Genomic DNA, 25,783 nt, shown 5'->3' on the forward strand with positions numbered 1-25,783 from the left:
ATTGAGTTTGATTCCCTGAATAGTCTAGTTAACTGAGATTTAACTTTCATATGATACAGATTATTTTAAAGAATTAAAATACAGTAAGAAAATTTAAAAGTTTCCTGAAAATATCCTTTGAGATAGGAAATATTGAAGTAATTCAGGATTGTATAGTGCCAAAGAGTTATTGACAAAAATTCTACGAGTTCTTTTTGGCAGTATTACTATCTGCCAAGTAATGCATTTCAGTGTTCCAAGAAATATGAACTTATATTTTAGGAGGAGAGTCAGGCAAGTATTTAAGTAAGCCTGTTACAAGGCTGACTATAAATGGTAAAGGAGAGATCCTAACCAAATGCTTTGGTGGATAAGGGCAGGGGCATATCATAGGTACTCAGAGAAACAAGAGCTTTGGTAAACTCTCAAAAATTTCTGTGAGATTTGACTAACTGTATATTGACTTCATGAGGGGTGGTAGAACTTGCAGTTTTGAGATCTCTATTATTAGGCTATGTGCTGGCTCTGTTTCTTTCTCCTTAAGATTATGGAATGTAGAGGAAAAAATTAGGTTTGAGGTGGCTTTTTTTTTTGTGGTTCGGTTTCTTAAGAAAACAAAATGTACTATCCATACATATAAAAGAAATATATACATATAATGTATATAGGTATGAAAAGTATGTGTACTATATATATATATGTATATATATATGAAATATATATGAAAGGAAACAGAAGTGAAATTATCTACTAAAATAGTATTTGAATATTATATAACAATACAAAATATATACTATAAATATAAATATAAAAGAAAGTTCTGTGCCATTTTTGTTTGTCATTCCAAGTTGTGCTTATTGCTTTTAAATGAGTGGTTTTGATCTTATATATTGCTATGTAGATGTGATGGTTCTTAGGCAGTTTTAATAGGATTCAAATTTAAAATGGAACCTTCATATTATTATTAAATAAGACTGCCACTTCAAATACTCATATAGAACACTTTTTAGAAAATTCTTTTTAAAAACAGGCTTGTTAAAATTTTAAGTGCCTTACTGTTTTCAGTTTTCATCTGCACTTGGAATATTATTTACTGTAATGTCTTAAAATATTTTATAAATAGGTATATAAAATGCAAAAGATATTAAAGGTTATCAATAAAAAGCAAGTCTCTTTTTCCCTCTTGTTCTCCAGCTATGTCATTCTCTTCATCCTGAGTGTAATATTTTATAATCCTACAGAGACTTTCTATACTGTTTTTTAAAAATTTTAAAATTTTTATACAGTTTTTAAAGGTTACTTTCCATTTACAGTCACTACAAAATATTGGCTATATTCCCCTTGTTGTACAATATATGCTTAAGCCTATCTTAACACTCGATAGTTTGTACCTTCCACTCCCTCACTCCTATATTGCCCCTCCGTCCCCCTGCCCACTGGTAACCACTAGTTTGTTCTCTATATCTTATACTATTTTTTAAAATATTTATTTATTTGTTTGGTTGCGCTGGGCTTAGATGCGGCAGGTGGGCTCCTTACTTGTGGTTCTCAGCCTCCTTAGTTGTGGCTCGCAGGCTCCTTAGTTGGCATGCAAACTCTTAGTTGTGACATGCGTGTGGGATCTAGTTCCCTGACCAGGGATTGAACCCAGGCCTCCTGCATTGGGAGTCCAGAGTCTTAACCACTGTGTCACCAGGGAAATCCCTATACTATGTTTTAATACTTCAGAACTATAGCATTTTAGTTTAATCATATTCTAATAACTGAGACATTTAAGCAACACTGAGAGGTTAGAGATAGAATGATTTCCAGATTTGAATAGCTGTCAGAGGTAGGCTTGGGTGAATTTCCAAAATCTGAACTCTAGGCTAGGGGAGGCCAAAAGAGTGTGCCCAATGCCTGCGGAGTCTGAGGAAGAGAGCAGCTGAAAGGGAGGGCAGATATTTTTAAGGCTGCTGGTAGTAAAATTATTAAAATTGAATTGGAAAGATAAATACCAAATTCAGATTCTGTTTGCTTTTGAGAGTGACGGGAATGAGTACTGAAGGGAACAAAAAATGTGACTTTTTAAAGTGTTGTGTTTTATTTACTTTTAGTAAATATATATCTAATATTACTTCCCTCCCCCATTGGCATGGATGATTAGATTATCACAGCTTTTTGCTGCTGCTAGAATTTTATTCAGAACAGAATTTTTCGAAAATGTTTCAAAATAAATTTTGAAGCATATATAATATATATGTTTCTCAGTGTGAACATATAGCCTAAGTTCTCTAACAGATTAGTTAAAAATGATTACTTTTCATTATATCTTATTAAACTTGTATTGTCACATGCCTCCAAAATTTTCCAGAAGGGGGCAGCATGGGTTTGTGAAAATGGGAATATCAGGCACCTAACCTGTTTGTTCCTTCATCTGACAATGTTAATAAATTCCTAGCTCTTGCGGCAGCTATGATAATATGTATGGTATATGTGACTGTATGTTTGTTAGTGCGTAATGTTCGCTGCCGGTAAGAACAATTAACAAATTAGGTTTTCTTTTTAATATATTATCCTTTCTTTCTGAAAAAGTACCTAAGCTTCTGCCTGAATTAGCTCTTATCTTACCTTTTTGAATTTGGACTTGTGTTACCAGTTTAATTGGATGTTACATTTAAAAAGCAATGTCTAGAATTATGGCATAGTCTCTGAAGCCAGAGTAAACTTTGGTGATGTAAAGGAAACAAAAGCAGAAAGCAGAAGTAATCTTTTTCTGAAATATATCACAGTGTACATAATGTTCTGTAATATTCTTTTTCCCATAACACTTAATTCTCTTAGATTTTGAGACTACTTTCATATGTTTTATATATGCAGCATCATCTTTTTGAAATTAATTTTTATTTTAAAAAATTACATAACACATTGTTATGGAAAATACAGATATTTTCTAAAGATGGTCTAAGTGTATTCCAACATTTTTAATGATAGTCTGTCATTTAATTTTATTCAGAAATGTCAGAATTTTACTTTCTAATTTTTTTTTCTCTTATCAACCGTGGGGGTTGAGAATTAAGATAACTAAATAATTTTGCACATCTGGAATGATTCTTAGGGTAAATTCTTAAATGTGAAATTGCTTTATAAAAGGGCATATTAATTTTTAAAGTCTTTTGAATACATATTACCAAATTGTCCTTCAGAAGCTTAGGAATAGGTTTGTACCACCTATTTACCTTCATAATTCTTCATCATCCTGTTTGTAATCTTTCAAATGTAGGTAACTTTCTAGACTTATAAGTAGCTGTATGAAGAGTATGTATAAGCGTATAGCACTCATTCTCATTTTGAAAGCACGAATGCTTTAATATACCAAGACTGTATTGGTTATCCATTGTGATTGCTGCATGTTTTCCAAATTTTTACTACTGTCATATTTTATTCAAGATAAAAAATTAATTTTTCCTATTATGGATAGTGTCTAAATATTCAAATATCATAGTACACCCTGTCTCTCGTGTAGGAAGCTAAGAGAGTCAATAATATACCAAGAGACTGTCAGTGAGGATCCCTTCAACAGTGATGAGACAGATTGCCTCCCTATTCTGGCTGTGCTAATATTGTGTCAAACATTTTAGAAATTCATTTATTTATTACCTTTTTTTTTTTTGCCTTAGGTTTATAGCAAAGTGACTCCGTTTTTTTTTTAAATAAATTTATTTATTTATTTGTTTGGCTGCATTGGGTCTTCGTTGCTGCGTGTGAGCTTTCTCTAGTTGAGGTGACCAGGGTCTACTCTTCATTGCAGTGCGCAGGCTTCTCATTGCGGTGGCTTCTCTTGTTGCGGAGCACGGGCTCTAGGTGCGCGGGCTTCAGTAGTTGTGGCTCACGGGCTCTAGAGCGCAGGCTCAGTAGTTGCGGCGCATGGGCTAAGTTGCTCCGCGACATGTGGGATCTTCCCCGACCAGGGCTCAAGCCTGTGTCTTCTGCTTTGGCAGGCGGATTCTTAACCACTGCACAACCAGGGAAGTCCCCAGTTTAAAAAAAAAAAAAAAAATATATATATATATATATATACAAACATACATATATACATATATATGTATGTATATATTCTTTTCAGATTCTTTTCTATTATAGGTTATTACAAGATATTGAGTATAGCTCCCTGTGTTATAGAGTAGGTCCTTGTTGTTTATATATATAATAGTGTGTATACGTTAATCCCAAACCCCTAATTTATCCCTCCCCCACTCCACAGAAATTTAGATATTCCTCTGTTTGGAGAGGTTTCTTTAGACCTTTAGTCATATTCTTGGTAGCAAAGAAGATTACATTGGGTATGAAATTTATTTTTAGTAATAGAAATGATTTGGTGCTAAGCATTGTAAATGAAGTGATTGATTAAATTGACTCAGTGGTTGAAGAGAGTTAGTATGGCACAGAGCAAAGACAATTTTTCTTCAGTAACTTAATCATAAAGCAATTTTAAAATGAGTTAAAATTTATTTTAAGATGGCAGAAATTGTTAGAAAAAAATGAATGACTTTTTAAGGTGACTGTTCAATTAGATGCAATATATATCTGAGTGCCGACCATTTTCCAGGTGCCTTCAAGAGCCGGGTGTATAATAGTGGGGGTTACGTTTCTCTTGTGTTCTTTGATATAGACTTAAAAAGCAAGCCAGCATCCTTTGTAAACAAAGAGGTATTTTTAGAATATATATTCTAGTAATTTATCTCTAGGAAAGATACACAGACTCTTTCAGTTAGAAAATCTCTGGTTAGAAAAATGGGGACAGTATCAACCCGTTTGTTTTCATGAGAAAGGAAAAAAATGATATTCCATAGTTATGTCAGAGGTATTGTAAATTCAGTGTTTATTTCTTGTAAGGATACTGGTATGAGCGGAATAAATAGGTTGAAGCCAAGCAGGCAGATTGAGAGTTACTAGGTCAGATGGATGGGGCCATTCAAATTCAAAGTAGGAGGTAGAAGTAGAAGTGTGGGACCAGCAGCCACTGGGAGTCGTAATTCAGTGCATGCTGAGAAGTGAGGCCCTTTGTGATAGAAGATGTTAGTCCCTGAACGTGTGCAGCCAAGGTTTGGGTGTGGGGTGGACAATAACTGGGGACAGCTGACTGCTGTGGGGAGAGGGTGAAAGGGTAGCACTTTTGAGTTCCTTAAAAAACCTTAGACTATCTTCAGAGTCTGCAGATATGACTATCTCAGTCTCTAAAAGCCATAAATATGTAATTGAAATTAAAGAAAGCACTTTGATGTTTTAAAGGCATGAAGTAAAAAATTATCAAGTAAATTCAATGGAAAAAGATGTGTGAGGAAATATTCAGGGAACAGTGGAAGGTGGTCACTGAGTTGTTGGATTGAGAGCTTTTATTGACTCAAATTGTTAAAAGTGCTAAAAACTTCATTAATGTGATTTTAAGGTAATACGTGAGTGATGGTAATGATCATGTAGGTGGAACTATTCAGATTAAATTAAAGCAGAGCTATTAATATGAGAAGAAAACATTGAAAAGGGGAAACTAACCTAATAGAAAAATTATGAATGTCTCCGTATTTCCTGGTGAATACCTAAACGTTGGCAACTCCCTCAGAAAATGATACAACTACATTATAAAAAGTAGAATTTATGGTATATAATGACATAATACTAATAATGGTAAAGAGAATACTAACTACCATCATCTTTTGTATGCATGATGTATTAGTCACTGTGCTGATTTCTTTACATATATTTCATTTAATTCACCCAGTGCTTCTGTGAGGCCTAGTAATTGCTGTTAACCTCATTGTACAGAGAGGTGAGGCTCAGAGAGGTTAAGTAGCTTGCTCAAGTCACACAGTTAGCAAGTGGCAGAACTGGAATTTGATCCTAAATAGTCTAACCTGAGGGCCTGAACTTGACCACCAAGCATACCACCTCCTACTAGGTGTAACTGTGTATTTAAAAATAGTTGCATTTCTCCAACTTTGACTATATATGTTTTATTACTGATTTACGTAAGTAAATATGATTTTGATACTTAATTTTAAATGCCTAATTTATTTAGTATCTTTCAATTTGTAGATCAAAACACAGCCATTCTTTTCAATTCCTGTATTTCAAATTTTTCTTTAGAGAATTGTGCATGGCTCAGTTCTTCGGTAATTTATGTTTTAGTTTTTCATCTTTGATTATTTAGGTTTGGATTTTCTTAGTTTTAGCTCCCTTTCATCTTCTTTTACTTGTCACACTTTACTTGCTTTTAAGAATATGGTGTAAGATTTAACTGCAATTTTATAAATTTAACATATACACAGTTAAAATTTTTTGAAAACAGAGGTAGCTAAGAAGGTAAAAGGTCACCTGTTACCCTTCTACATAAAAGAGAAACACAGTTAACATTTTGATATTTTTTCCTCTAGCCTTGTAAAATTCACTTACTATGCACTTGTGATTATATTGTATAGTTATCTATGCACATTGCATCTTCATTTAATATTTTAACAAATACTTTCTCAAGTTATTCTTATTTGTGAAAGTAATTTTTAGTAATTATATAACATTACATTATGTGAGTATACAATATTTACTTAGCAATTCTCCTCCTTTGGATGTGTAGATTGGTCCCAATTTGAACTATTGTAAATAATATTGAATATCTTTGTAAAACTTGTTTTCATTTATGATTATTTCCTTGGGTAGATTCCATGAATATTTTTTGGATTAGAACCTCAGAATTTTGGGGTAATAGGTTATTAACATTTTTAAGTCTGTTGAGATCGATTACCTAATTATTTTCTACCCTCAGTGCCTATTTCATTGTCCCTTGCCAACACAAGATGTTTTTACTTACTTCCATGACTCAGTTTCCACATCTGTAAGATGGAAATAATAATAGTATCTACTTCAAAGGGTTGTTGTGAGACTACGATGAATTACTGCCAAGTATTTAGAATAATAGCTGGCACAGAGTAAGAACCCAGTAAACGTTGGTTGTTTCGTATTATGTAATTTCTACAGTCTTTGGCTAAATTGATAGGTGGAAAGAGTATTTTATTGTTCGAATTTGCATTTCTTTGATTACTAGAGGTAATGAAGTTTTTCTCTGAGGATTTTAGTGAGTTTGTTTGTTTTTTTCATTTGAGACATAGATTGTCCTTTGCTCATTTGTTTCTGTTGGGGATATTAGTGCTTGTATGAGTGCTTAACTTAATTGAAATATTAAGCTTATGTGCTTTCTATTACTGTTGTTGAAATTTTCTTCTGGTTTATTATTTACTTTGATTTTTTAATCTACAGATAATTTACATTCCTATGTAATCTAATTTATCTTTTTCCTATTTAGCTTCTTTCATATTTTTGAATCCTGGGATCTTACCCGCCCCCCCCAGAAATTTGGTGAAATTTGATTAAAAAGCAATGGCTGGATTAAAACAAACATCAAATACTTTAATCTATCTGAAATTTATTTATGCATGTGGGGTGAGGAAAGGATAAAAATCATCCCTTCTTCCCTAAAGTAACGGATTATCTCAACATCATTTATTAAATAAAATTTTCTTTGATAGGTAATGTCTTCTTAATCTTACATTAAATTCTTCATATTTATTTGCTGCTTTATTAAGAAGGAAGCAGTTGAAGAAAGATGGAGCCCTGACTAGCCCGCTGTTTCTTCACTGTTGTCTTTTGTATGTAGTGAATGGACGAAGATATTAAAACTGGTCCCTAAAAGTCTTATTTTTATGTAGAACATAACTATCCTAATAGATGGTTAGTAAGTGTTTTGGTTGGACCACATGGTCTTATTTTTTAAAATAGCTATTAAAGAAACAGCTGTCTACCCCACCCCACCCCACCCCCTTCTTTTTAAAAGAAGGATGAGCTATGGATTTCTGAAAAAACAAATTTTTTTTTAATCTAGTTTTGTGAAAGTGTGGACACGGCATTAACATTTGTAGGCTCTTTTTTCCCCTTCAGGTAGAATATTTAAAAGTGATAAATGATGCATCTTAACTGCATATTTATGTTCCAGAGAAGGAGTTCTGAGAAGTCAAGAAATAATGATTAAAAGAATAGTAGGATTGATTTATGAGTGAAAGAAGCTGGTCATTTATAGCTTGTCTAATGATGGGCATATTTAAAAGGAGAGACAATAGTTAGTGTTCATAGATTTAGAGAATATTCAAAGAGAAACATTGTTTTGGGCAGGAGATTGCTCCTGGAATGATATGAAGAAAAGAATAATTTAGTTTAGGAAACAAATTGGCAAAAGTAGAAAAATATATATATGTATATAATTTACACTGGGAACTGTTGGAAAGCAGAATCATCTCCCCAGAGAGCTAGTGTGTGGGATAAACTAGCTGTCTCTAGTTTCTGTAATTCATGGCAAATGCTTAGGAACAGGTTACATAAGAGGTTTCTGGGAATGGTTTAAAATGAAGTCTTGTAAAATGTGTAAGGTCAGGCTGGATGACCTAGGTGGTACATTCTGACTCTGTCAGATCTTGTGATAGCTTGTGGCATTCCCCTGCTCAGCACTAATGTACCGTGAGGATTATTTACTGGCAAATTCAGTGAGTGCTTACTTGGTTGAGGATCAGAATTGCTTGAAAAATAATAATTGGTCTTGGAATGTATTTGTTTTGATCTGGTATCTTCCTCACTTTCCCTGCCCCAATTAATTTTTTCACCAAATCAAAGTAAATATTAAATATGGTTAAATATTCTGTTGCTTTTTATTTCTCCTGCTTTTAATTACCTTTTGATAACATTGGTGCATTTTCCTTCTAGGGAAGAACTAATACAGTGTTTGGAACATGATTTTGAATAATTTTCACCTGTAAAGTACTGACCAAGTTGATCAGATGCTCAATCCATGCTGTACAAGTTCTGTTCCATAACAACAAAAAAATGTTTTTAATGGTATATGTATGTTACACTCTTTAAGTCAGTTGATAGCAGTGGGTGTTAAAGTGGAATCTGTGAGACAGTTAACTGGGACCTGGGAATAAAATATTAAAGCTCTTCTTTCTTTGTTTTTAAACCTTAACAAATTGAGCTTATGAACATTTACTAGATGGAAGGACGTTGGTGCCTCACTTGCTTCATACATCAGATGGGCACATATCACCTGGGCCAAGAGTGGGCCTGCCACCTCCAGGAGGGCGACCTCAGTGCCCTCACCAGGTGTGCTTCCAATGAAAATATGTTTGCTTCGGAGAGTTGCAGATTATACTGTATAGGTCTTAACCTAACCATCACAAAATGGGCAGAGAAAATAGTGATGGAAGTCTTTCCGATGAAAATGAAATATCTTTTCATTAACCACGTAACGAGGTTCAAACAATGATCATTTGATCAATCTGGCAAGAAGGCAGCCACAAAATTCATGATTATATAAAATATGTGTTTACATCTACTATTGTTAACAGTGAAAACTTTCTAAAGATACAGTGCTTTGAGGTATTGGCTAATGCTAATATAAAGTTATTAACATTAGCAAGACATTTAAGAAAATATTTCATTTTATCTTAAATTTGTTTATTTAAACTGAGTCATCCTTTTAAAGTATATATTCTGTGCATGTTTTGCAATGTACATGATATATTGGCACAAAGTACATATACAATGTATAAATATACACATAGTGAGAATGTATTACAGAGTTTTTTAAATGAATAAGTGTGTGATTGAACAAGTTTGGAACATAAATACTTTTCAGATAATTTAGTTAAAGATATGAGGTTCACATTTTTTATTTCTTGTATTATTATTCTAATTACACAATTTAAATGTCTTATAAAAATATCCTCAATGTTACGTCATGTTTAGGTAACTTTTTCAGGTTGAGATGGAAGAAAGCGAAGTAGAATGGAATTAATCAAATTATAGAATCAGTCATTGTGGGTGAAGTAAGTGTTCAGTAACCAAGATGTCTAGAATTTAATAATAAAAGAATTATGCTAATTCAACTCATTTGTGAGGATGCTGCATCTAAATCAAAGAGAGTTTGGTGTTATCTAATATTCTTTAAGAAGTGCTTCTTCAATAGTTTTGAGCACAGATAAGGAGAAACCAAGTTAATTGTGTTTCAGCAAATCTTTTAAGTGCTTTCATTTAACAGGTAGCTGAGAATTATTTATCATTACTCTGTTCATTGTTTGAATTAAAATTAATACCAAAGTGGTGCTTGAGAATGGTCTTTTTCCCTTTTACATTTAAATAAGCTAGACATTTGCTTTGTTTATACCATTAATTTGTTTTCACAGAGCCTGTGAAGGTAACCATCAACTCAGAATTAATTAGGGGAATCAAAATTAATGAGGATTTACTGTATTGGGCCATTTCCACTCTAGGCCAGTTTTCTTCACACGAGTTGGACTAGCAGTTTCTTGAAAGAAGAAAAATTAGATTTATTTAAATCCATATTTAAAAAGCAGAGAACCATCTTTTCTTGTGAGTTAAGTACCTCTAATAACTGTGCTTTCTTGGACTTAGTAATATTGATTTTTTTTGTTTGTTTTCAGTCTTGATTATTTTGGCTATTTCCAGACCGTTGTTCATTACAGTAAAGCTAGACTTAACTCTTCAGATGCTTATTTTCATTTACATGGAAGGTATAACATTTTTGTTTGGGGCCAAACTTTTTTTTGCGGTTGAGGCATGTCATTTGTCAGTTTTCATCATTATTGCACTATACAAATGAAGAACAGAACTATTCTTTAAAAGATATTGATGTAAATATATATGTTAGAAGAGAACGCATCATGTGGGACTGAAAAGCTAGAATTTTTGGAATTCAGTCATTTTTTCCTTCAGAAAATTACATCCCATAATCTACTTTTTAAAATACACCCTATAATATTATTTAATATTAGCTTTGTATGTTCTTTGTTTTTACTAATAAGAGAGATAACATGAAGTAGAGCTTTTAAATCTTTTTATGAGGTTGGATTGCATTTTCTTGAATTTTAAAAAATTATCCACCTCATATAAATGGCAAGGGTGAAAGTTCAGACGGCGAAACTTATGAGGAGTTGATGCCGGAGGTCAAGTTCCTGGTGGGAATAGGGAAGCCTTTTTTGTTTGCTTAAGTCTGCAGTCCTCTCTCTGGTAGGTTATAAACTGCAGTATGAGATATTTGGCAGAGAGAGAACGCGTGGGTCAGTGCTTCTCAGTGGTTTTGTTGTCACCTCAGGTGTTGTGATCTACCAGCAGAACATAATTTGAAAAACACCAAACATAGTGAAGAAGATTGGTAAAAAATCACCTTTTAAAAACAAACAAACTTCACCCTGACTCATGCCTCGTTTTCTCTATGAAAAGGAATGACAAGAATTATGTGAACATTAATGAAATGATTGTCAACTTGGGGACTGGCAAGTCGGCTAGTTAGGTCTACCGCATTAATTAAGGATTAACTCATTTTAAAGATTTCAGAGAGCTTGTGAGTCATAGTAGCAGAATCAAAAGTAGTGACAGGGGTGAGTACTGTGGCAGATCAGTGCCTGATTAAAAGATGTGAATAGATGAAAAGGAATGCCGTTTAGGACTCATTCTTTTTAGTGACTCATACACAGAGAAAAAGATTACTATTAGATTTATTTCTCTGATGAGAAAAATAAATAAAATGACCATTTTTTAGCAGACTCGTGTTGGAAAATAGAAAATAGTTAACCATTAACGTAGCAATCATCCTTTTTTGTATATTGAGTGATGGATGTATGTGATAAATACAAAGTCTGTATTAATGATTATCTGTAGAAATGCAAAGCCTCCATTGTATTAGACTGTCTGTTATCCTTGCTTAGCAACGTACATCTGGTGAAACTCAAAAATATTTTTATTTATTTTAATATTTATTTTGTTTATCTATTTTTGGCTGTGTTGGGTCTTTGTTGCTGCACATGGGCTTTCTCTAGTTGCAGTGAGCGTGGGCTACTCTTCGTAGAGGTGTGCAGGCTTCTCATTGCAGTGGCTTCTCTTGTTGTGGAGCACGGGCTCTAGGCGCGTGGGCTTCAGTAGTTGTGGCACGCGGGCTTCAGTAGTTGTGGCACGCGGGCTCAGTAGTTGTGGCTCTCAGGCTCTAAAGTGTAGCCTCAGTAGTTGTGGCGCATGGCATGGGCTTAGTTGCTCCGCGGCATGTGGGATCTTCCCGGACCAGGGCTTGAACGTTGGCAGGCGGATTCTTAACCACCGCGCCACCAGAGAAGCCCACTCAAAAGTATTTTATGTGGTGTGAAGTATAATAACTGAAAATAAAGGCATCATGTTATATTTCTGCCATGTTTTATTCTAACATTGCCTATATTTAAGTGATATTTTTGTAGTTTGCCACTTTATTTTGACTTATTGCTTAATTACAAAGCAAAGTTTTGCATGCCATAGTCAGCTACTCCTCAGTCCTTAATGTCTTTTTAAAGAAAGAAATCATGTTTTATGTTTCCATTGAATGCTTATCAGGTAGCATGAAATAAATAAGCTTAACAAATGCTTAAGAAAATTCTATATGTTGTTTTAGTAAAAGTTTATAACATGATCTTCCTGAACTTAGTTTTCTTAACTTTTAAAATTAATAAATACCTACTATGCTGATTATAGTTTTTAAATCATTATGAAAGAAAACGTACAAGCTAACAGAACCAAAGATTAAAACACCTGAATTTAAGAACAAAGTAAATAGTTAAATCTGACTCTCTTTTTTAAAATTAATGCTCTGCCTCATTCAAAAATTGATTTTAGGTTGTTTACAAAAATAAACGTTATTCAGTTAGTTAAAAATAAAGCTAAATCATGGTGAAGAGAAAATGAAAGAAAAAGTAGACAAGACCACCTAGAGTCCACATTCAGAAATGTATGCCCACGCACCCCACAGTCATGGATAGAAAATTCAGTCCTAAGTTTCTTAGTATCCAAAACATTGAAGGAATCCATTGTAGCAGCTTTCCCCAAAGTCTGTTCCTCAAAAACTATGTCTTATAAGATTATGATGGTCTTTATTCCTGTCCTGCCCTAGACAGGAATAAAGATGCAGATGTAGAGAATGGACTTGAGGACACGGAGAAGGGGGAAGGGTAAGCTGGGACGAAGTGAGAGAGTAGCATCGACATATATACACTACCAAGTGTAACATAGATAGCTAGTGGGAAGCAGCCGCATAGAACAGGGGTGGGATAGGGAGGGTGGGAGGGAGATGCAAGAGGGAGGAGATATGGGGATATATGTATATGTAGCTGATACACTTTGTTATACAGCAGCAACTAACACACCATTGTAAAGCAATTATATGCCAATAAAGATGTTACAAAAAAAAGGATTATGATGGTCAAATGAAATTATATTCATGTTAGCACGTTAAAGTTTCTTAGAAGTTCTATGGACAAAAACAACTGTAACGTGTTTCCCATGCACATGTGGTCACACACACACGCCCACCCCCCACCCCGCCCCACTCTCTTTCATCTGATACCTGTCAACGTTTCCCATTGGGATGGACCAATCAGGGAGATATATCATTCTTTAGCTAAAAAACGTCTGCTTAGGCAAAGCCCAGCTGGGTGACGTTTGAGAAGTTTCTCCTCTGGATCCCACAGAAGGGATAATATGTATGTGGTGCCGTGGGCCTCATCCTCAGTAAATAGCCACAATTTACACAGTACGGAGCTTCAGATGGCTGTTTTCATATGGTTTCACCTCAGTGTGATCCGGAAGCACAGTCTAATAAATCACTACAAAGTCGTAAGTTGCTTGTAAATTGTCTTCCAAACCTATAAAGACGTTAATTTTTAATTTTCTAGGTTATGGATTCAGTTCTCTGATGCTAGTGAAAATCTTTACCATCTTTGATTATTTCTATTATATTCCATCTTGTTCTAAAAAGGAATGGAAGGGCGCAAACTAGAGATGAGCAGGAAGTACAGAGCAGGATGTTTATTGGGCTCTTGTATGTTAGCTGAGGTGGTGTGCCTGCTGGCATTAGAGACAGAAGCTGTGAAACACATCTACAGGTGATACAGACTATCGGTGGCTCTTAAGAAATGATTGTGGCAGAGGGACCTTGAGGGTATTGTTTTTGAGCAAAGGAGCAGGGAAGAGCATGGGTCTAAAAGATAGAGTCACAAACAGAAAGGAGCACTGCAGAAAGCAGCTCTAGCTGCTAGCACGGGGAAGTTCAGACAGTGGAAAGGGAACACATAATAACAGATCAATTTTTTTCCCGCTTTGCCTGTTCATATATAGCAATTATTTTTAGTAAGGTCATCTTCAAATTTGAACAGCAGATTTTCCTAGGCGTCTTTCTCTTCTTTAATCTAGTGTTAATTTAGTATTTTTCAAAGTGTTGTGATGATTGAACTAGGCGTTTTATGTATAATGTAAAAGAAGAAAATTGTTGACACATCCTAATGTCGTGGTTAGTGTTTTCAGCAGCAGTGAATGTATAATTAATTTTGATTTAATTGAGGACAAGGTCCATTTTCTTCTGAATTTAATCTAAGTGTAATTAAGATTTATTCTTCTTTTCAGGCAAGAGTGCAGCACTGCATCTGCTCTGTAGCCAGTGACCACTCGGTAGGACTTCTAAGTTTGCGAGAGAAAAAATGCATTATGCTGGCATCTCGTCATCTTTTCCCCATTCAAGTAATCAAGTGGAGGCCTTCTGACGATTACCTAGTAGTGGGATGTTCAGACGGCTCCGTGTATGTCTGGCAAATGGATACCGGTAAGAAAAATGTTGAGAGAGACTAGAAAATTAAATGAGTATATTTGACTTCCTAAATGAGAAATCTTTTATATGAGGAAAAAACCCCTGAGATGTCAAAAGTTTGCTACTTTTATTTCTCACCACTGCTTTTTATAAGTGTTCTTATCATTATCAACAAAGAAGTATTTAGATGTCCTCTTATTTGTTGTACTATCTGGAGCACTTGTAGAGTAGTTCACTGATCTTTAGAGGAATGTGGTTGATGACAGTATACAGATTAGGACAGGCATGCAGACACCAGACAAGTAAGTGATTTCTATATAATTCATGGGCAAATTGTAAGATCAAGGAACCATTTTTGTCTCAAGTTCAGAAACAGTGGAAAAAGATAAAATTATCTTCTATTTGAAAAGCAGAAAAACCATACAGGGCCGTTAATAGAAGGAGGTAATTGAAATGAAAGTTTTAAGTTCTAGAGAGAACATTTAAAATTTCAAGGTTCAGAAATTTTATGTATGTGGCATAATACAGAACAAGTAATGTTTAGCTTAAAGGTATAGGCCATGATGTATAAGATTTATACACAGAATCTTATGGTTTTCCCTGAGAAATTTTAAAGTATGTAACTAAATGTTTATTAGTTTGGGCTTTTAAAAACACAGCTTATTCTGGTTTTACTATCCTGAGTCATCATCTATCAGTGATTAAAACCTTTCTTTACATTCCTAATTGTGCTATATAATATTTCTACTATTTTTTTCTTCATGAAGCTTTTTTCATTTTTGTTTTTAAATAGTCCTCTTTGAAATCAGAGTATATATATTTTTTTGCTTGTGCTGTGGTGCAGGAGGGAGTGTTCCTAGGTCTTTTTGGAGCAAGTAGCCATAATCTTCAGCTATCTTTCATTTATAGTTCTGATTTTATCTGGTACTACGTAGGCAATTTTGACAAGAGGAAGCGTTCTTGAAGAGTGTCAAACTTCTTTGCTTTTAACATTTCTTTTTCTCATCTGATTGAGTTTCTTACTTTTTTGTCAAATTTTGAAAGCACAAAAGTGTTAGAAAAGAAAGATGAACTCAAATCCCATTACTCAGTGGTGAATTTTGGCGTATTTCTCTTTAGTCTCATTTCTGTGCATTTTTAAAAAGAGAATTGCTGTCATATTACGTGTATAATTTTGTATCTTACTTTTGTGTTCCTTTTTGTTTCATCCTGTCTGCTGAGCAGCACTGTTTCATGTTTGCTGGTTTGGTCCACCCTACAAACTAAATACAGTTGACCCTTGAACAATGTGAGGGTTAGGGCACTCACCTTCTGCATAGTTGAAAAACCGTGTGTAACTTAAAGGCGGCCCTCCATTCCCATGTTTCCTCCATAGCCGACATTTCCCATCCTTGGATTCAAATGACCGTGGATTTTGTGGTACTGTAGTATTTACTGTTGAAAAAAATCTGTGTGTATGTGGACCCGTGCAGTTCACACCTGTGTTGTTCAAGGTCAACTACATACAGAGTTTGTCTTGGGCTCTGGAGTCAGACTCCTTGGTTTGAATTTAAGATCAACCATTTGAGGGCCTTCCTTGTTGGTCCAGTGGTTAAGACTTCGCCTTCCAATGCAGGGGGTGTGGGTTCCATCCCTGGTCGGCAAGCTGGGATCCCACATGCCTCATGGCTGAGGAACCAAAACATAAAGCAGAAACAGTATTGTGACAAATTCAATAAAGACTTTAAAAATGGTCTACATCAAAAAAGAAAAATATCTTTAAGATCAACCATTTGATAGCACTGTGATCTATGGCAAGTCTCTCAATTTACTCATCTGTAAAATAAAGATAATAATAGTTGCCATTTTATAGTGTTTCTGGGAGAATAAAATGAGAGAATATTTACCTTGTGTATAGTAGATGTAATGTAAATGTGTATCCATGTATGTTTGCGTACTTTAAGTTCGTGTGTATACTTGCATATGTGTATATTTCCTATTATTGTTATTTAACAAATATGCTTGTTACTTTATTGAGCTTGGGGATATGACCTTACTTACAAAGAAATATTTTCTATGAGAATTAGTATTAAAGAAAGTAAGTTATAGTGATGATAGTTATAAAACACTTTTAAAATACTATACATATTAAATTAGCAATTGATATATTTTAAATACAAGAGTGTGGTAAACATGTGTAGGACTTAAAACATTAAATTAATATGATAAAGGAAGAGTATCATTTTCCTGAATTTCTTAGGTGCTTAAATATATGATACTTGACTACTTCAGATACTTTAAATACATCTACAAAGAATATGAACTTCTTTACAAATGAGACCTTACTGGAAGACAAAGTTACTTTTTCAGTAGTTTCCCTAGTAGGAAATGACAAATAGCTCCTGACTGTATGTGTACTGGAGGATGTTATTTTTATAACCAGTTTATTATAATTAAGCCCAATACATAATATTGCAATTTAACAATTATCTTCTGACCTTCAGGAGGATTTTGGTAAATGATCAGTCAGTAATGGCATTCTTAAATCAAGATAAAGATAGAGAAGCAGAATAAATTTTGGACTTCAACCATAATAGGAGGTGTACACTCTTTTTCCTTCTTGCTGTTCAGGCTTTAGCTAGTGATATAAAGGTCCCTGAGGAGCCAGTAAGGCACATCCTGAAGGTATTGACATTATTTATTTATTAAATAAATAAAAAATGAAGCAAAATAAATCAGATTTGGCCAAGGTTTGATGTATGAAATGTATTTAAACTCTGAGAAGATACTTTGCCCCTCTACTTAGTGTTTTGGGAATGTATTTTTACAAGTGAAGCCATATTACATTAAAATTACACATGCATTTTGTGCAGTTTTCTGTTTGCCATTTTGAATTATACTGATGTTTCTAGCTTAAAAACACTTAAAAATGTCTTGACTATGCTTTTATGCAGCATTTTCTTTTAGTTGTTTTTCCCTTCAAATGGGTAGTTTTTATTTTCAGTGTTTATTTCCTAATGACATGAAGTTGAAGCTAGTAATATAAAACTTAATTACAGAGGTAGAGGTTCAGAGTCTTTTGTTCTTTTATTGTACCATCTTAATTATATGCAATAGTGCTAAATAGTGTTGTAGAGGCCATGGAAATTATTATTCTTTCACGTCTCTGGGTAGTTAGAAAATTAGTCAAACAACTAGCAACAAGATTTGGCTGGCTGGACCTTTTGACTCCTATTTAGGAACTTATTAAAAGTGGGTCAACTGACCTAGATAGTGGCTGCTTCTCCATGGAGTTATGTTCTGTAGGGATCAACTCTCCATTCTTCACATTTGATGTTCCCAGTAAGCATGCAGTGGTGTTCTCACAGGCCTATGACAAGGTCAAAATCTTGTCTGTTTGGGAAACAGTGGCATGCTTTAAAGTAATGAGTGGTGCTACAAGACGTTCTTCTTATATGACTATTTCCAAGCCTTAACACCATTCTTATCTGCACATTTTTATCATCTTTGCTACATAATAAAAGTGATTCATCATATACCTATTCCTAGAGGGACAGTTATTAGGTGTTCTTGTACAAATGCAAACACCAGTAGTGATTGCCAAATATTATTAGAAATTCGTGTATGAAGTCTTAACCAATTTACTTTGTTCTGTTATCTTTTTTCTTTTCAATTATTTTCTGTCCCTCCAAGTTTTCTTAAATATTCCTGTTTTTGCAATAACTTCATGAAATATGTGTTTGAATCATTTTTTAAAACTTAGTTATCCAATAAAATATAACAGAGAATATGAACTAATGTATATTTGTCTACTGGCACAACATGTATAAAGCAACATATATAAAGCATGGATATCAAAAAAAATTAATTTTGATTTATTTATATTGATGGTTTTGTTACTAAAATAACCAAAGAGAATCAGGAGGTGGTACTTCAGTCCAGTCTTTTTTTATTAATAAAGGGTTTAGTAGCAAGTATTTTCTTCACATATTTGACCTTTTGCCTGCAGGGTTTAATACAATAGAGATTTGATTTTATGTTTCTGTTTCACAGCATATGGCATTACATCATCAACTTTTCTATATCTTCTATGTTTTTGTTTTTCATTCTATTACAACAATAACATAAGATAGGATAGGCAAAGACACAAAGGCTGAAATGGTTAAGAAAAAATAGGTACTTTTCTAAAATCTCAGTAAAACTAAGTATAATCAGTTTCTTTTCTCCCTTTGGATTCACTTTGAAATTTTGAAGGAAGAGGTTGTTAGAGTGGAAATATGACTATCTTTTCTACTTTCCTCCTCATAAGTCCTCTGTGCAGTTAATTACTAAGTCCTTCCCATTAGGTACTCCTCCCCTCCCTTTTTTCTTTCCAGTGTACTATTCTTATATAGGGCTATATTTTTTCACACCTAGGCTATTTTTATTGGTTTCTCTGTCCTCTATTTCTACCTTCTAATCCATCCTGTACTCTGTTGGCAAATTAATCATAGGAAATAAAACAATAACAATCACACTTGGTTCATGCCACTGTCTTAATGAAAAAAACGTAAGTAATTTTAGTTCACGTAGCCTTTAAGAAAAGGCCCTCCACAGTATGGTACACTCCTACCTTTGTCTTATCTCTTACTGTTCTTTTACACAGACATGTTACTCTGTGTGAAGAATAGTTCTAATCAAGAATAATTGGGTCACTGTCTACCACTTCTTGTCTTTTGTACCACCCATATTGTTGCTCATGGTTTTCATTCATTTGGAACATTATTTCTTTCTATTTGCTTATTTGTTTAAACAGTATATTATCTTTTAAGGAAATTTGAATATAGAAACAAAATTTTACATATTTTCCCCTGTAGTTACCATTTCTGTTGCTCTTCATTGCTTTGTGTAGATCCAGATTTCCATCTGGAATGATTTCCTTTTTGCCTAATATTTAATATTTCTTGTAGTGCATGACTGGGTGATTCTTTCAGCTTCTGTATATCTGAAAAATTTTTTATTTCACCATCATTTTGAAGATTTTTTTTTCTGGGTATAAAATTCTAGGTGGATAGTTTTTTTTTTCCTTTCAATATTCCACTATCTTCTTGCTAGTATTATTTCCAGTAAAAAAAAAAATCTGCTGTCATCCTTATCTTTGTTCCTCTATATATGCTGTCTGTTTTTTTCTGACTTTTAAAAGTTTTTCTCTTTATTATTAGTTTTGAGCCATTTAGTTATAGTTTTCTGCATGTTTCTTGTGCTTAAGGTTTGTTGTACTTCTTGGATCTGTGGGTGTATAGTTCTCAACAAATTTGGAAGCTTTTGGCCATTATTTATTCAAATATGTTTTTGATGTTTGATATCCCCCCTCTTTTCTCTCTTTGGAGACTCCAGTTATATGCCTACTAGGCTACTTGAAATTGCCCACAACTCTAGGATTATTTTTTCATTTTTAATGTTATTTTTTCTGTGTCTCATTTTATAATTTCTAGTCTATGTTTTCAAGTTTACTGAGCTTTTCTTCTACAATGTCTAATATGCTTTTGTTCCCATTGAGTGTATTTTTCATCTCAGACATTGTAGTTTTCATCTTTGAAAACTACAGGTTTGATTTTGGATATCTCCCATGTCTCTCTATTCAAACTTTTTGAACATCTGGAGTACAATTATAATAACTTTTAATGGTTTTGTCTGCTAATTTAAAAAAAAGATCTGTTTCAGTGGTTTTTATTGATTTTATTTTTCCCCTCATTATAGATTATATTTTCCTGCTTTTCTCCAGAATAGCCTAAAGGTGGCTCTAGGGTGGAAGCAGGGAGATTAGCTTGTATGCTGTTGTCCCTAGGCAATAAACAATGGTGGATTATTACACTAGAGTGATGGCAGTGGAGCTGGTGAAAAGTGGTTGAAGTATGAGTATATTTTGAAGGTAGAACCAGCAGGATTTGCTGATAGTTGGATGAGGAGCATAAAAGAATGAGATGGGCCAAAGATGACTCCAGGGTTTCAATCATGAGAAACTTGAAGGATGCAATTCATTTTAAGATATTGAGAAGCCAGAAGGAGGAGTAGAGTTTGGGAATATCAGGAATTCGATTTTGGATATATTAAGTGGAGTTGAATATTAGATATTCAAGTAGAGATGTTGATTTGTAAATTGTACAGTTGATGCTTGAACAACACAGGTTTGAACTGCCTGGGTATTTTTTTCTATAGTAAATACCACAATACTACGTGATCTGCAGTTGGTTGAATCTGCAGGTATAACTGTGGATACGGTGAGCTGACTATATAGTTACATGTGGATTTTCAACAGCATGGAAGGTTGGTTGCCCCTAATCCTTGTGTTATTCAAGGGACAACTGTATATATGAGTCAACTGTATATATGAGGGTCAACTGTATATACGAGTCTGTAGTTCAAAGGAGGGAAGTCAGAGTGGGTGGTACAAATGTGGGAAATCTTAGCATATAGAAGATATGTAAAGTCATGACACTGGATATATCACCAAGGGAATGTAGGTTGATAATGGTTGGGGCACTCCAGGGTTTAAATGTGCTTCTGTGATGTAAAAAACCAGCAAAGGAGACTAAAATGGACCTGCCAGAAAAAAGAAGAAAATAAAGGATATGGTTGCCTGGAAGCCAAGTGACAAAATGTGTTTCAAGGAGTGGAGAGGAAGATCGAGAGCTGCTGACAGTAAATGATAGTAAAATGAGGACTGAGAACTGGCTATTAGATTTAGCAATGTGGAGAGTAGGTTCTGTGCACATTTGGTGTAAAATCTGATTTGAGTAAGTTCAAAGGAAGATGGGAGGAGAAAAATTTGGAGGTGGTAAAAATAGGCAGCTCTTTAGAGTATGATTATGAAAAATGGGATACATACCTAGTTAACCCACCTGGCTTAACTGTGTGTGTGTGTGTGTGTGTGTTTTAAACAGGTGAAATAATTGCATGTTTATAAGCTGATGGGAATGATCTGGTAGATAGGGAAAACTGATGAAGAGAAAGAGGAGAATTGTTGACATGGTGTCTTTGGGCAGACAAGAGAAGGATGGGGTGTAAGCCACAGGTGTGTTAGGTAGGAGCCTGGATAGTTCATTCATAATTATTGAGTAATGTGACTGGAGATGTGGTAATGGGAGTTTGTGGAACTTCTTTTTTAATTGCTTCTTTCTCTGTGAAATAGGAAACAAAACTTTCATCCAGATGAGGGCAGGAAATGGAATGGTGGGATTGGAAGAGAAAGAAAGTGGAATAATGAACTAGGAGAGTAGGAAAACGAAAGGTCTGTGGAAATGTGGTCACTATTAAGGGCCCACCAAGATCAGTGGTCAGGAAATTCAAGTGGATCTTTTAGTATGTTCGTCATTCATGTCCATCTTCATTGTAAGGTGCAGAGTAGGTGGAGAGTTGAATTCAACTAGTGTTGAAGTGATTCTATAAGATTGACATATAGTTTTAGAGGAAGGTAAAATTATAGAAATTGCTGTTTGTAATAGACTAATGATGTGGCATGATCAAGGAGATCATCTTGGAAGTGGAAAGAAAGTAGAAAAGCCTGGAGGAAATTGTTGAAATCTTGGCTCTGAACTTGAGTTTATTGGGAAGTTGTGGTAGGGCCTTACGGAAAAGGAAATGATTAAGGTAATGCTATGTGGAAGATCATTAGAGGAAGGAAATAAACAAGAAAATGTTTCTGGGAGGCACTGATAAAACATATTCCTACATTTAAAAATGTCCATGCATTTTCCTTTCCTAAAAATTGACTTAGAGTCTTCCAGAGTTGTGTAATGATTGTGAATATATATGTCTTCCAGGTGCACTGGACCGGTGTGTGATGGGGATCACAGCAGTAGAGATACTGAATGCTTGTGATGAAGCAGCTCCCGCTGCCGTTGACTCACTTAGTCACCCAGCAGTCAACTTAAAACAAGCTATGACACGACGTAGTCTTGCTGCTCTTAAAAACATGGCCCATCATAAGCTACAAACTCTTGCGACTAACCTCTTGGCTTCTGAGGCATCTGACAAAGTAAGTTTTGTATGTGGGCTCATGTCCATTCAACTTCATTTAATAATGCAGCTTTGGCATGTCTTAGGGAATCATTTTTGGGAGATGACACGGGTGAAAAATAAGCTTCTGGTTTTTATTTAGGTTTTCCAACACAGTTTTTAAGTATTTCACGTATTTGGCAGTCTGAAAAAGTGACTTGTTCTTACCATTCAAACTGTTTTAAAATGATTACAACAGACTTAAGTGACTTCAGTTTCTGAAATTAGAGCAAACGTTTTATGTATAATCTGTCTTTCTGACTTTCTGACAGTCTTCCTGTAGAAAGGTTGAGCACGAGCTAATATCTTCAGGAGGAAAAAGTAACAATTTAGGCATAATTCGGATGTTTCTAATTGTGGCTTATCTTTTATTTTAAAAGTACGTTCTGATTTTATTAAGGTGGGGCCATTTAAAGATTTAAGAAAATATGTGAGAGTAAGTATGGTGAGGTTGCACAAGTGCTGGCATTTCTCTGCAAGACTGAAGCTCAATCACACTTTCCTTACTGACACTTAAAATCAATGCATCTGTTACTTCTTCAGTTAACAGAAGATTTTCCTACTAAAAGAAGAACAGTCAACCCCACTTCGTTAATTGGCTACTTGTGTTTAGTTTTGTAGAGACTAGTCACTATTTTGTTTGTGGTATTTGTGTTCTGTGGTATTATTAGAACTAGTTTGTCTCTGGTAATGGATAAATGAATCCTAGAGACCATCCCAGTATTTTATCTGAATCACTACTAAAATTCCTACTTGCATCTTAGAATTCATTAGAATTATGAATGGGTAACCAAATACCTTTATTTTCATTCTCTCTTCTGATTCCTATTTTTTAGATGATGAGATGTGGAATAAATAACAAAGAGGTTGAAAGGGTCATCTACAAACTTGAAAATTTGCCCATGAATTAGCGAGTGCTAATGACATACGAAATACTATAGGCAGCTCCACTGACCCATATCCTCCAGTAATTGGCAGTAATATTTGATCATTCTGTCTTTCCCCCAAATATTAATGTTCTATTGGCTTTGTTATATTGTATTTTCATAGATTAGAATTGTGAAATCCTTCTGTGATATTTTTTCGTGCTTTCTGTTCCATGCTCTAAAGTTTGAATAGAAATCAGGCTTAAATGCATTTGCCATGCCTATAATTTCTTTGAAGAGGTCATGTGGATGTTCCCTAGGAATTCAGTGTTCATAGCACATTGTCTGATGTTCTATATAATTTTAATATTGAGCAAACTTATAAAACATTACATTCAAGCGCAAGCATGTATGTTTTGTAATTCGCAAATTTATTCTTTTTCTTGTTGGTATCCCCTAGAAGTAAAAATTTGGAAAAATAATTATATAACTAGAAAATTAAAGAAAGATAAGTGGTACAGTAACATTTATGAATGGCTTTTGTAAGTGGTCATGGTCCATTATGTGATTTTTACAATCTTGTTTGTCCCTGTTTTAATAGCACATTTTATAGTGCAATTAGTGATAAAAGCACCAGATATCAGGGACAGTACACTTATGTATTGTAAAACATATTGCTCGTGAACCTCCTCAGTCTTGTAGCAGTGGTAATTGTTGCCTGGCCTACAAGGAAAACAATTATAGGAGGGGAAAAGGCTTAGGAAGCTGAGGCTGCAGGAGGATAATCACTTTATGAAAAATGTATGTTGGCTGGACCATTAGGGATTTCTCTAACTATTTTCTCATGTTGACTTAGAGTCTCCTTCTGAGGGGAATATTTAAAGAGCCATCCTCTGGATGGCTTTCTAACCTCAAGAGAAATGAAGCCCATGCAAAGTTAAAAAAAAAGTAACCAAACATAACTAAGAGCCTCTCTGTGGTACAGGACTTACTCTAGGGTATTGGATCTGATTTTTTTTCATGGGTCTCTCATATGGGAATACTCTATATAAAGTATCCTTGTTTCCCTTGTTAGAGTAGTGTTAGCAACTGGACTATTTGGAAACAAATATTTTACATTGTTAGTTAGGTTAATTATGCCAGACATATACAGCTTTACAAGCAAAGATAATTTACTGTCCTGTGATTTTTTTTTTTCTTTCACTGGAAGAGCAAGAAGGTGTTAAGTAGAATTATCCTTTATTATTGCATCTAATCTTTGGAAGGTGTGTGTACTCAAAACCCTGTGTACTCCACTTACGACATGTATCTTATATTTCTCCTTGTATTATAATAACATATATACTTACCTAATTCTCCCTACTGAAATCCAGTCTTCTTTTTTTTTAAATTAATTTTTATTGGAGTGTAGTTGATTTACAATGTTGTGTTAGTTTCAGGTGTACAGCAAAGTGAATCATTTATACATATATACACTCTTTTTTAATTTTTTTATTTTTTTGTGGTACGCGGGCCTCTCACTGTTGTGGCCTCTCCTGTTGCGGAGCACAGGCTCCGGACGCGCAGGCTCATGGGCCCAGCCGCTCTGCGGCATGTGGGTTCCTCCCGGACCGGGGCACGAACCCGTGTCCCCTGCATCGGCAAGCAGACTCTCAACCACTGCACCACCAGGGAAGCCCTACACTCTTTTTTTAGATTCTTTTCCCACATAGGTCATTGCAGAGTATTGAGTAGAGTTCCCTGTGCTATGCAGTAGGTTCTTATTAGTTATCTATTTTATATATAGTAGTGTATATATGTCAATCCCAGTCTCCCAATTCATCCCCCCCCCTTTCCTCCTTGGTAACTGTAAGTTTGTTTTGTACATCTGTGACTCTATGAAGTCCAGTCTTCTTGCAGACAGGAATTACGACTTATTTATCTCATCTCTGTGTTTTCCCCATGACATCTCGTAGCAGCTGTGCAATAAATATTTGTTGAATTGGATCGTGTGTAACAGAAAGTGCTGATAGCCTCTGCTTCAGCCTCTTTGCCCACCTCTTCTTCATTCCTCTCACAGTTGATTGTTCTGACTTGACAGTCAAATCTCTCCCTATTCATGAGACTCTAGATGTGGAGTGTTTATTAGGTACTTTGCCCTCTGTTCAGTTTTGCATTCTCTCCGTTTGGTTTTGGTGGGCAAGTTGGTCCCAGCATAACTCATTCTCCTTCCTTGCCATCTCTGTAT

The 25,783-nt window shown here is 34.6% G+C and overlaps 1 protein-coding gene across 6 annotated transcripts in view; it reads left to right on the forward strand.

Annotated features, from left to right (window-relative positions):
• Positions 1–25,783, forward strand: part of WDR7 (WD repeat domain 7) — a 374,489-nt gene that overhangs the window by 50,415 nt on the left and 298,291 nt on the right. For all 6 annotated transcript variants that reach the window (XM_060310354.1, XM_060310358.1, XM_060310355.1 and 3 more), the window contains 2 exons: positions 14,494–14,689; positions 22,456–22,670. In XM_060310354.1, coding sequence (XP_060166337.1) covers positions 14,494–14,689; positions 22,456–22,670 — 411 coding nt within the window. The remainder of the gene's footprint in view (positions 1–14,493; positions 14,690–22,455; positions 22,671–25,783) is intronic.

The sequence above is a fragment of the Globicephala melas genome, chromosome 13 (genome assembly GCF_963455315.2).
Source record: "Globicephala melas chromosome 13, mGloMel1.2, whole genome shotgun sequence".
In the NCBI taxonomy this organism is placed as follows: domain Eukaryota; kingdom Metazoa; phylum Chordata; class Mammalia; order Artiodactyla; family Delphinidae; genus Globicephala; species Globicephala melas.